This window comes from Coregonus lavaretus, assembly GCF_964263955.1.
Source record: "Coregonus lavaretus genome assembly, chromosome: 13".
Taxonomy (NCBI): Eukaryota; Metazoa; Chordata; class Actinopteri; order Salmoniformes; family Salmonidae; genus Coregonus; species Coregonus lavaretus.
The window spans coordinates 16,671,068-16,683,096 of record NC_140000.1 but is presented as its reverse complement, the minus strand read 5'-3'; the positions used below and the strand labels follow the sequence as shown (position 1 = coordinate 16,683,096).

The 12,029-nt window shown below is 43.0% G+C and overlaps 1 protein-coding gene across 1 annotated transcript in view; it reads right to left on the bottom strand.

Moving 5' to 3' along the window:
* The window catches only part of LOC311139938 (cyclin-dependent kinase 14-like), a gene marked incomplete at both ends in the record, with an annotated part of 114,388 nt that extends 102,359 nt beyond the window's left edge, over positions 1-12,029 (bottom strand). Inside the window, 2 exons of the mRNA XM_084174936.1 lie at positions 7,900-7,931; positions 11,936-12,029. Of these exons, the coding sequence (XP_084031062.1) occupies positions 7,900-7,931; positions 11,936-12,029 (126 nt within the window). The remainder of the gene's footprint in view (positions 1-7,899; positions 7,932-11,935) is intronic.

The window sequence follows — 12,029 nt, the reverse complement described above, 5'->3', positions numbered from 1 at the left end:
GAGAGAGAGAGAGAGAGAGAGAGAGAGAGAGAGAGAGAGAGAGAGAGAGAGAGAGAGAGAGAGAGAGAGGGAGCAACAGAGAGAGAGAGAGAGAGAGAGAGAGAGAGAGAAAGAGAGAGAGAGAGAGAGAGAGATGAGAGAGAGAGGGAGCAACAGAGAGAGAGAGAGAGAGAGAGAGAGAGAGAAAGAGGAGAGAGAGAGAAATAAATATATATACACTACCGTTCAAAAGTTTGGGGTCACTTAGACATTTCCTTGTTTTCGAAAGAAAAGCAAATTTTTTTGTCATTAAAATAACATCAAATTGATCATAAATACAGTGTCGACATTGTTAATGTTGTTAAATGGCTATTGTAGCTGAAACTGCTGGTTTTTATGGAATATCTACATAGGCGTACAGAGGCCCATTATCAGCAACCATCAGTCCTGTGTTCCAATGGCACGTGTTTGCTAATCCAAGTTTATCATTTCTAAAAGGCTAATTGATCATTAGAAAACCCTTTTGCAACTATGTTAGCACAGCTGAAAACTGTTGTGCTGTGTCACGGATTCAGCCGAGGCTGCTCCTCCTCCTTGCTCGGGCAGGCTTCGGCGTTCGTCGTCACCGGATGTACTAGCTGCTACCGATCCATGTTTCTGTGTTAGACTTGTTATGTCTTGATTATGTACACCTGTTTCCATTATGTTGTATTGTCTTCCCTATTTAACCCTCTGTCGTACACTGTGTGTTGTGTGTGATTGTATTCGTGATCGGCTGTCGTTAGTGTGCGGGTTATTTCCTCCCTGTGTGGAGATTGTATATGCTCAGTTTACTTTCAAGTAAAGTACGTTTCGGATAACCTCTGTGTCCTGCGTTTGACTTCGCCCACTGCAATTCACTGACGCCTTTGACATGCTGATTAAAGAAGCAATAAAACTGGCCTTCTTGAGACTAGTTGAGTATCTGGAGCATCAGCAATTGTGGGTTCGATTACAGAATCAAAATGGCTAGAAACAAATAACTTTCTTCTGAAACTCGTCAGTCTATTCTTGTTCTGAGAAATGATGGCTATTCCATGCGAGAAATTGCCAAGCAACTGAAGATCTCGTATAACGCTGTGTCCTACTCCCTTCACAGAACAGCGCAAACTGGACAGAGGAAGATTGGAAAAAAGTGTTATGGATAGACGAATCGAAGTTTGAGGTTTTCGGATCACAAAGAAGAACATTTGTGAGACGCAGACCAAATGAAAAGATACTGTAGGAGTGCTTGATGCCATCTGTCAAGCATGGTGGAGGCAATGTGATGGTCTGGGGGTGCTTTGGTGGTGGTAAAGTGAGAGATTTGTACAGGGTAAAAGATAAAGGGATCTTGAAGAAGGAAGGCTATCACTCCATTTTGCAACGCCATGTCATACCCTGTGGACGGTGCTTGATTGGAGCCAATTTCCTCCTACAACAGGACAATGACCCAAAGCACAGATCCAAACTATGCAATAACTATTTAGGAACGAAGCAGTCAGCTGGTATTCTGTCTATAATGGAGTGGCCAGCACAGTCACCGGATCTCAACCCTATTGAGCTGTTGTGGGAGCAGCTTGACCGTATGGTACGTAAGAAGTGCCCATCAAGCCAATACAACTTGTGGGAGGTGCTTCAGGAAGCATGGGGTGAAATCTCTTCAGATTACCTCAACAAATTGACAAATAGAATGCCAAAGGTCTGCAAGGCTGTAATTGCTGCAAATGGAGGATTATTTGACGAAAGCAAAGTTTGAAGGACACAATTATTATTTCAATTAAAAATCATTATTTCTAACCTTGTCAATGATTACATTTCCTATGCATTTTGCTATATTTCCTATTCAAACTCATTTCATGTATGTTTTCATGGAAAACAAGGACATTTCTAAGTGACCCCAAACTTTTGAACGGTAGTGTATATATATTGCATATATAGACAGAGAGAGAGAGAGAGAGAGAGAGAGAGAGAGAGAGAGAGGGAGACAAAGAACGAGAGAGAGAGAGAGAGAGAGAGAGAGAGAGAGAGAGAGAGAAATCCATGGTCTATATGGGTGTTCTGCTGGGCTGTGTCCGTCCCGGGGGATCACCGTAACAGAACATATGTGACAGCGCCTCTCTGTTCCTCTCCCCCTCCTCCTCCTCCTCCTCCTCTCTCCCCTGCCTACCCCACCTAGCAGTCCCTGACTGGGGCTTAACTGTGACCCAACCCTCCCTCCATCCCCTGACAGAGAAAAAACTCACTATTCCAGGCATCTCTCTTCTCGCCATTTCTCTCCCTCCGCCCTTGGCATGCTAACATTCTAAGACATGGAGGCTATGGGAATGACTCCAGCCTAATCTAGACTGCTATTCAAGACGTGACTGACTGCTAGTGATGACATAAACGATGATGACACAGATGACGATGATGACAGCATAGCACTGTTCCTCCCTTTATGAAACCTTCAGATAACTCCCAAGGACCAAAAGGTGATTTGTTTCCTGTGAAAGAAATGACAGATTTTCCATCCGGTTCAGTCTTAATGGCTTCTCCACTAATATCGGTGGAGTCTTTAATGTGATAGATGAAGACGTTTATTGCATTAATTTCTGATCCTGACACCAAACACATGCAATTATTCAATGTGCCAGACTCCAATTCTGCTGAGAATAGATAATGAAGTTCTAGTGCGACAGAGACAGAAGAGAGAGAGAAAATATAAAATAAGGAAGGAGAAAAGTATTATTAATAGCCTAAAATAATTGAAGACCTTGGCTTTCACCTAATAATATTTAGCAATTGTCATTATACAGAAGTTATTGTTTGCATTGCAACACATTTTAATTTCTCTGTGTGCATAGTGTGAAGTGAAGACAAAAAGACATTCATGGAACTCGGCTTACATGTTAACTAAAATTGGATTGAGTTAATGGGGCAGCAGCTGAGGACGTGTGTGTGCGTGCTAGCACACACACACACACACACACACACACACACACACACACACACACACACACACACACACACACACACACACACACACACACACACACACACACACACACACACACACACACACACACACACACACACACACACACACACACACACACACAGAGGCCATCCTTTACATTCTGCCCATTCTAATGGCTCAACATGATGCCTCCTGAGACTTCCTCTTAAGTAGAGGCCATTTCAGCATTCCAGTGTGTGTGTGTATTTCAGGGTCCCAGAGTTCTCTAACAGCCTTCTGTAAAAGAACAGTCAAACCCACAGCAGTGTTATTTAACATTCAGCCAGGCCACACTGCATAGCACAGCGCCTGGGTTTCCACTAGGAGAGGGGGGCAAGGAGAAAGAGAGAGAGAGGGACAGAAAGACGGGAAGAAAGGACAGAGAGAGGTGTAGAGAGGGGTAGAGAGAGGTGTAGAGAGGGGTAGAAAGAGGGATAGAGAGGGACAGAGAGAAGAGGAGAGAGGGACAGAGAAGACGAGAGAGGGACAGAGAGAAGAAGAGAGAGGGACAGAGAGAAGAGGAGAGAGGGACAGAGAAGACGAGAGAGGGACAGAGAGAAGAGGAGAGAGGGACAGAGAGAAGAGGAGAGAGGGACAGAGAGAAGATGAGAGAGGGACAGAGAGAAGAGTAGAGAGGGACAGAGAGAAGAGGAGAGAGGGACAGAGAGAAGAGGAGAGAGGGACAAAGAGAAGAGGAGAGAGGGACAGAGAGAAGAGTGGCGCAGTGGTCTAAGGCACTGCATCGCAGTGCTAGCTGTGCCACTAGAGATCCTGGTTCGAATCCAGGCTCTGTCGTAGCCGGCCGCGACCGAGAGACCCATGGGGCGGCGCACAATTGGCCCAGCGTCATCCAGGGTAGGGGAGGGAATGGCCAGCAGGGATGTAGCTCAGTTGGTAGAGCATGGTGTTTGCAATGCCAGGGTTGTGGGTTCGATTCACACGGGGGGCCAGTATGATTTTTTAAAATAATAATAATGTATGCACTCACTAACTGTAAGTCACTCTGGATAAGAGCATCTGGTAAATGTAAGAGGAGAGAGGGGGAACAAGACTGCTGTGGATGACTGGTCTCTTTCTCTGGGAGTTATGATCAGATGATATCCCTTTCTGTGCCAGTCACATTACCTTGGAGCAACAATTTAATATCAAGACAAACTAACAGGGTACTGTTGATAATTATTCAGGCAGTGTAGTAGGCTAGCTACTCTGGGTACATTTTAATCAGACTCGTGGTGTTCTGCCCATGATGAATGGGCATCAGTTGAACAATGTAGCAAACAATGGGCCCTTCTTTAAGACACAAACACACGTGGGCTAATTCCTCTCCTTACTGCTCCCTCAGAGACACCCTGGAGCTGCACAGGAAATTGTTATTTTTCTTTCCCAAATTCTTTAAATTTTTTCCCTGGCGGCAGAGGCCATTTATAGCCAATGGTCCGGGCTATTTCCCAGGGCACCGGCTTCTTGGAACGGTCCAGTTCACATTATTTCACCACAAAAGTCCCTTATTCAGTAGCATAAAATGGACTGGTGGCGGCGATATATCTAATCTATGTTCATCAGCATTATCACAGGAAACATAACTAATGGCAAATTGGCAAGTCACAGTGCCAATGTTAAATAAAGATTTTATATACAGCCCTTTTATATACAGCCAGTCTCCAGTGCCAACACAAATAATGCAAAGCCCCTGTGATGGCAAAGTCTTAAAAAGAGAATCATCACTTCCTCAGTGCAACCACAGAGCTGAGACTGCTGATTACAAGAGAGTGAGAGAGAGAGAGAGAGAGAGAGAGAGAGAGAGAGAGAGAGAGAGAGAGAGAGAGAGAGAGAGAGAGAGAGAGAGAGAGAGAGAGAGAGAGAGAGAGAGAAAGCTCAGTCAGAAGCAGGGGCGGGCTTAGTGATTTGGAGGCCCCAGTCTGAGGCCAGTCTGTATTACCTTTTAATGTGCCATGAACACAACCAGTCATGATGTTTTCATCTGATTGTCAAACAAATCACTTCAAAAAGTAGGTTACCTTCGCACATTCATCCAAAAGAATTCCAGCAACCGAACAGTGCATTGTGCACCCACCAACTTTCCTTCAATTCGCAAGAGGCTGAAACTATCTCACCGGCGAAAGCATCCGGGCGAGCGACACAGCACCCCACTGTCTTACTATATGTAGCCAATGTATCTGATGCTGTCTGGTCAAAAAAGAGTATGACAAGCCATAATCTTTATTGCGAGACATGTGCTACACATACATGTCCTCTGCTTCGATGACGATGGCAGTATTATCAGCAGCACCTGCCTTTTTACTAAAGACCTGTATTGTTTCACCCAGGGCTGGGTTTCTACTAAGCTAGCCTCATCGAGAACCAGGCTTCCATAATACAGGTAAGCTTGGCGAAGTTCATGGCAGAAAAATAGCAAAATAGGGTGGAGACCGGAAGTAAATCAGTGACGCCTCGCTACACGTCAAACCAATCAAATGCCTTGCTTGGGCAGAGCTCCAATAGTGCTCACTAAATTAGTGTCGTAAAGGGGGGTGAGGCTCAAGCAGAGAAATTATTTTAATATTATATATATTTTTTTATATATATTTTTTTATGCCCAGCTCATGAGGTCCCTTGATGATGTGAGGCCTAATGGTAAGTCCGTCAGCGGTCAGAGAACAAAGTGAGAGGTAGGTTAGAGTTCTGCTTCTCTACACACAAGCAGGGAGAGGAGATGCTCATTTGGGCCTAACCAGAACTGACAGGTGGCCACAGCAGTGAGAGGGAGAGAGGGAGAAAGAGACCGAGAGAGACAGAGAGGGCAGTGAGCACCAGTCCAGGCCAGTGTTATGTAAAGTCCTCAGAGAGATGCCGACCCGTGGCCTGGACCTCAGAAAGAAAGAGCGTGAAAGGAAAGAGAAGGACAGAGGGAGTGAGTCAGTCCTGTGGAACACAGAGAGAGATAGCGAGAGAGAGAAAGGGAGAGATAGCGAGGTAGCGAGATAGCGAGAGAGAGAGGAGAGAGAGAGAGAGAGAGAGAGAGAGAGAGAGAGAGAGAGAGAGAGAGAGAGAGAGAGAGAGAGAGAGAGGCATGGAGTAATTGCCAATTACTCTTATAACCCCTGTACTGGACATGATGGCTGTGTAGGGCTAGGCAAGAATACAGGGCCATGGGAGGAGGGGACATCCCCAGAGATTAGAAAAACAGCTAACCGTGGCTCTTCGCACCTTGCATGAATCAGTTATGCTGGGCATACACTACAGGACTTCTAAAATCTTAACAACTTGGACGTGGTCACATTTCCTGATTTCCTTGTACCAAATCTTTCATTCCTTCCATCCTCAACCCCAGGACGTGGGTGCTCACATTACACAATTATTCCCTAGTTGATCCTGCCCTGCATTTCTCAGTTGTTGTAGGAAAGAAAATGCTGACATGCAAACAGTGAGCTGCTGTATTAGTGTGCATATTATTATGTGCAGAAACATTTTTAAAAAGACGGAGACGCAGAATTTGGATTTAATATGAAATAATAACGATAATATGAAATTATCTTTTTGGTTTCTGTCATGGTAGGACACAGATGTAATATTGGTGGAGTTTGTTTTGCATTGCCCGGTGCCCCAGGTGGGTGGAGGTTTCACTTAAGGACCAATGGAATGAGCAAACACTGCTCATCCGGGGCACCGGGCCATGTAAAACGAACTCGCACATTGAAGGCAGCCACGTTCTCTCCATAGCTCCACCAATCTGTCCTCCATCACCTCGGTCCACACGGTGCGTGTTGTTGTTGCTATCCTCTTGGCCATCATTGTTTTGGTCTCACATGCTGAGTGCTCATTGGCTATCTCATTGGCTATTGGCAGCAGTCCTTGCCCAATCGCGTCGTAGCACTGCTTATACTACAAGACGCACAACCAAAATTTGTCCGAAGATTATCGGGACATCCGACAGGGGTCTGGAGAACGGAACAGCCATCATCGGTGCGTCCTTGACCCACTCAAACTATGCAAGTCCTGACCTAGAATTTCACCCCGATCATGAAAATGTGTCTGGGACGGCAAAAACGTGGGGAATTCGTAGCAAAATCATGTAGTGTATGTCCGGCATTAGTTTCAGCCTCCATTTGCAGAGCAGTTCAGTTTGTTAATGCAATCCCTGATCTGTCTGTACCATCACTGGCTTCCTAAGCTGAACAGATAAGGTTATCATTAGCCAAAGCAACATCAGCAAACATTCACACTGGCTGCTGTCTCCTCAGTCTCTCTACACCTTGTGTACTTTAATTTCTAACTGGAAAAGGGAAAGGCTTAGAGACCACAGGAGTTAAGCCTTATCTTTCACCAAGGACATCTCTTTAGATACCAATCTAAAGCACCGCATTGAGGGCTTGTGAAAAAAATCTATGTTTCTTCAACTCAAAAGAGCAATCAAGCAGAATTTCCCTGTCAACGCATTTAACATTTATATCCTAGTGTCTACGGCCTTATCGGCTTCCTCATCAACACACACGCGCATGCAACCACACACACACGCATGCACACGCATGCAGCATTGTTATACATTGGGAAAACATTGTCTAATACCTTCATCATTCTGATGTTCGTTTCTCTGTCCACAGAATAATGTGTCTGGATGGCTTCCTAGTGACAAACACTGGCCCAGAGGACTAGGACTACAGAGATGATAGGACAGCCCTGATGCAGTACACATGAATACATTACAAAGCATTTCTACTGACTGAGTACAGTTCATAGAAATAAACTACTGCACTACATAACACCAGTATTGCCTGTCTATGAATTCAATCCATGATACCACACAATAAACACAATGAGCATTACCATCAAACACTGTTGTATTGCACGGAAAAATGGGCCAATCATTTCACCAGCTGTCCAAATTTAACTCGTTTTGAACTCACCTCATCAAAGCCACTGTCCTCTTTCCTGAAAGCTGAAAGGAGAAAAGAGAGAAGAGGAAAATCAGGCTCACGTTGACGTCTTTTGAACAGGGAACAAAAACAGTGACTACAACCACAGTGTGCACTCACTCATAACATACACACACACACACACACAGCCCTGTAATTCTGTCCTGATTTCCTATTCCTGTGAGATAGATTCATTATGCTTCCTCCATTAAGGCAGACGCTCTGGCAGACAGTCAGAGGTCAATCAACATGATCCGATACTGGCAGCGTTTAGAAGAAGAGTTTGTCTGTGCTTTATTAGACTGACCTTCCAGACACTGCATCATCATTAGTAGACTAGTGAATGGCCGGGAACACACCTGGGTTGACTTCAAATAGTATTTGAAATCTTTAAATATACTTTAGATGTGCTTGATTGATCTTGCCTGGCGCAACGGAACCAATAGAATAGTCCCAAAAGTGCACACCCCACCCAAATGGCATTCTAGGCAGGCTTAAGCACACGCTAAAAGTAATTTTGAAAGATTTCAAATAAAATGTTAACCCAGGTGTGGCAGGAAGAGAGCAACACAACATTAGCAGCCCATTGTTGTGACTGATGAGCTCTTGTTTTCTCTCTCCACTATAACTATAATTACAGGAAGTCATAGTGATTGCATTTGACAGCAATATCCTTGGTATTTATGAAAACGAAGGTAAACAATGCTGTGTTGCCGGTGTGATTGTTTCCTACTTGACAGCTAGATTTACTGTATGAGCCATTCAGTGCCAACCAGCTCTTATCTTGATAGCTTTGTTTTTAACTGTGAAAGACAAACCAATCCATATTGCCTGGGAGGAGTGCTGAAAAATGCTTTTCGTAACATAGCCTAATAAATATATTTTTAATTACAAATGTCTCATAATGAAGTCAATAATTATTATCTGATAGTAGGGTATCACAATTAATCTGCTACAATGAGAAAGGGGAAGTTACAGATGGTAGTAACAGTATTTTGTTTGGCCTAGATGTAAAATGACTTATTCATGTCAATGGCATTGTTTTGAAGCAGAGTCATCTAGCCGCTGAGCCATAAAATGCAATCTTTCTCTTCAGAGAACACATAGACACATAGAGGAGAGGAGAATTTCCTCAACGTAGATCATTACAACTTCACACAGCAGCATCATTACAACTTCATTACATGGGGACTCGAGTCAATACACAAGACTCTGTAGCATTGTTATTTAGTTTGACCATATAAGTCTGACATATTAAACATTACCAAAACAGAACTAAACATGGACTCCTATTCTAGAACATAAATATAAGATACTGTCTACAAGTCCCTGTGTTATAACACGGTAACAGAGGAGGAGCTAAGAAAACAAAGAATAGCCTACATCAACTGCATTTCTGATCATCAAGGAGAGAACTGTGTGGGAGTCGTTCAACATAAAGAGAGAAAACAGGGAGACAGTTTTTGCCCAACTTCACTCGAAAGTAAAGAAGAAAAACAATTACTCGAACACTTCAGAAAACCAAACCAGCACATAACTTCCACTGCTTTTCCTTTAAATCCTACATGAAACAAATCCCCCCCTGAAACTACAACAAACCAATCCCCTTAAATCACTCAGTTGGGCTACATTTGCATTCATTGCTTATGGGATGAATGTGAATTTGTAAGCGGAGGAACAAGCTCAAATAAAATCCATGCCATTCTCTTTCCAAACGAAGACAATAAACAATGCCACATTTCATCCACGTGGGATATATATCTTCATTATTCAGTAAACCAAGTTATTATTTATGGTGACAAAGTAACATATACAGTAGGCCAGGGTTCCCCAACTGGCAGCCCACGGGTGATGATTAAAAAAAAAAAAATAATCGTATTATTATTATTGTTATTATTATTGTTGGACATAAAATACTCTAAAAATACCAGCAAATCAGCTCCAAGTGATTTTAATTTTGGAAATCGGTTCCAAAGTATTCCCACGCATAATAGAGAGATATACAGTGTATGTAATTATGTTCGGGCCCCCTGACCATCCGCTCAAGAAAAAATTGGCCCGCAGCTGAATCTAGTTGATGATCCCTGAAGTAGGCCAACAGTCTCATCCCAGCCCACCTCAGCTAAGATCAGAAGGCTGCACTGTCATGGGGATGTACTGGAAATACACAGTAACAGTCAAAAGACAAGGATGGAGTTGTGAGTTTGCAGATCCTACTGTACATGGCCTTAGAACAGTTGGCAACTGACATGCAAGGTGGTAGCCTAGCCTGGAATAGCAAGGTAGGATAAATAACCTACAATCTGGGTCCCACATCATATTCCCAACTGTGCAACCTGGTGTCAGAATATTTCATATTATTCTGTACTTAAATCAAAGACATTCCATTTAGTATGATATGTTACATTTCGTATGATATGTATTAACTTGAGGATGTCCATCACCCATTCCGTTTGATATGTTACGAATTACAATTCATATTATATGCTACGAATTTGTAAAACATACAATATGTTACGAATTTGCTTCAAACATACTATAAGTTACGAATTTGCAAAACCTATGATATGTTGCGAATTCTGGCTAGGTAGCTAACATTAGCTAGCTGGAAAACGTTAGCTAGGCTAGGGGTTAGGGTTAGGGTTAAGGTTAGAGTTAAGTTTAGGAGTTATGTTAAAGGATTAAGGTTAGGGTTAGGGGGAGGGTTAACTAAAAGGGTTAAGGTTAGTATTAGGGTTAGGTGAAGGGTTAGTTAACATGCTAAGTAGTTGCAAAGTAACTAAAAGTAGTAAGTAGTTGCAAAGTTGCTAATTAGCTAAAATTCTAAAGTTGTCCGTGATGAGATTCGAACTCGCAACCTTTTCACCCCGACCAACCACCCTACTTTCGTTTTTGCCTTAAGTAACCATCTGTCTTATGTAACCATACCAAAGGATACTTATCATACTAATTTGAGGTCCCGGATTTAAGTTTATTATGTTACGTTTAGTCTATGAGACCAGGCTGAACTATGATGTGACATTGAGTGTGAGCGTTTTATTAGGACATGTATGGAAATAATAACATCTACTGGTATATAGTAAGGATGTAGCATTATGACTTGGTTACAAGAAGCCCAACTTCTCAAACTATGATGTAATGCTCTTTGTTAAACCGTCCGTGAAACACAGACAGACAGTGAGTGATCAATCAATGCCTATATGATGCGGTGCGCCACATGCAGATATCAGCAGCAACAGTGACCAATAATTATGGACAAGGACAATCCATGCAGCAGAAAAGTCAATTCCGACCTTTTTTTCATGCAGCCTTAGATTCGACCCATATTGGTAAATGTTCCCTCTTCTTGTTGTAGACTGCATCTGAGCAGTTCATTTGGGGGTCGGGGGGAATATATAGCAGTCGTCTGCATAGGGAGTGATTTTTGGTGTGCCTTTAATGCACCAAACCTTACAGAATCACACGGGGATGAGAGAGAGAGAGAGAGAGAGAGAGAGAGAGAGAGAGCGAGAGAGAGAGAGAGAGAGAGAGAGAGAGAGAGATGCAGTGTGTGTAACTGCTTAGATGCCTGGGTTTACGCACGCGGGCCATTTGGATAGCAAGCGTCTTCCAGTTCTACAACAAGAACATCGGCAATTCCCAGATTTGTTATATGGCAGTAATGATAACACTCAACATGAACTACCCATTTACAATATTCGCATAGCTAATATCATAGCCATGTATTTAGAATGCACTCTGGCTAATGTCATTCACGGTCACAGTGTAACAATGTGTTGAACACAATGGCAGTTATTGCCATAATGCATAATCTTAATGTTGTAAAAGTGATTGCCATCGCTATTTCTTTTTGTTTTTTTGACAGCTTTTTGTAAAATAGTGAAATTCCGCTATCGTCCCGACTAGCTGGAGTGGAAATTATTATAATAGTTCCCTAGGCTACATCACCGTTTTCCATAACCGTTAGTACTGCGATATGCTTTACATTGTTGCACTATAACCGCTACAGTAGGGGTAGGCTACTTACCTATGCGACTGAAGCTCTCTGACAAAGTTCTTCGCAACTTTTTCATTTTGCCGATTTTTTCAGCAGGTTGCGAAGCTGGCATCAGGTCACACAT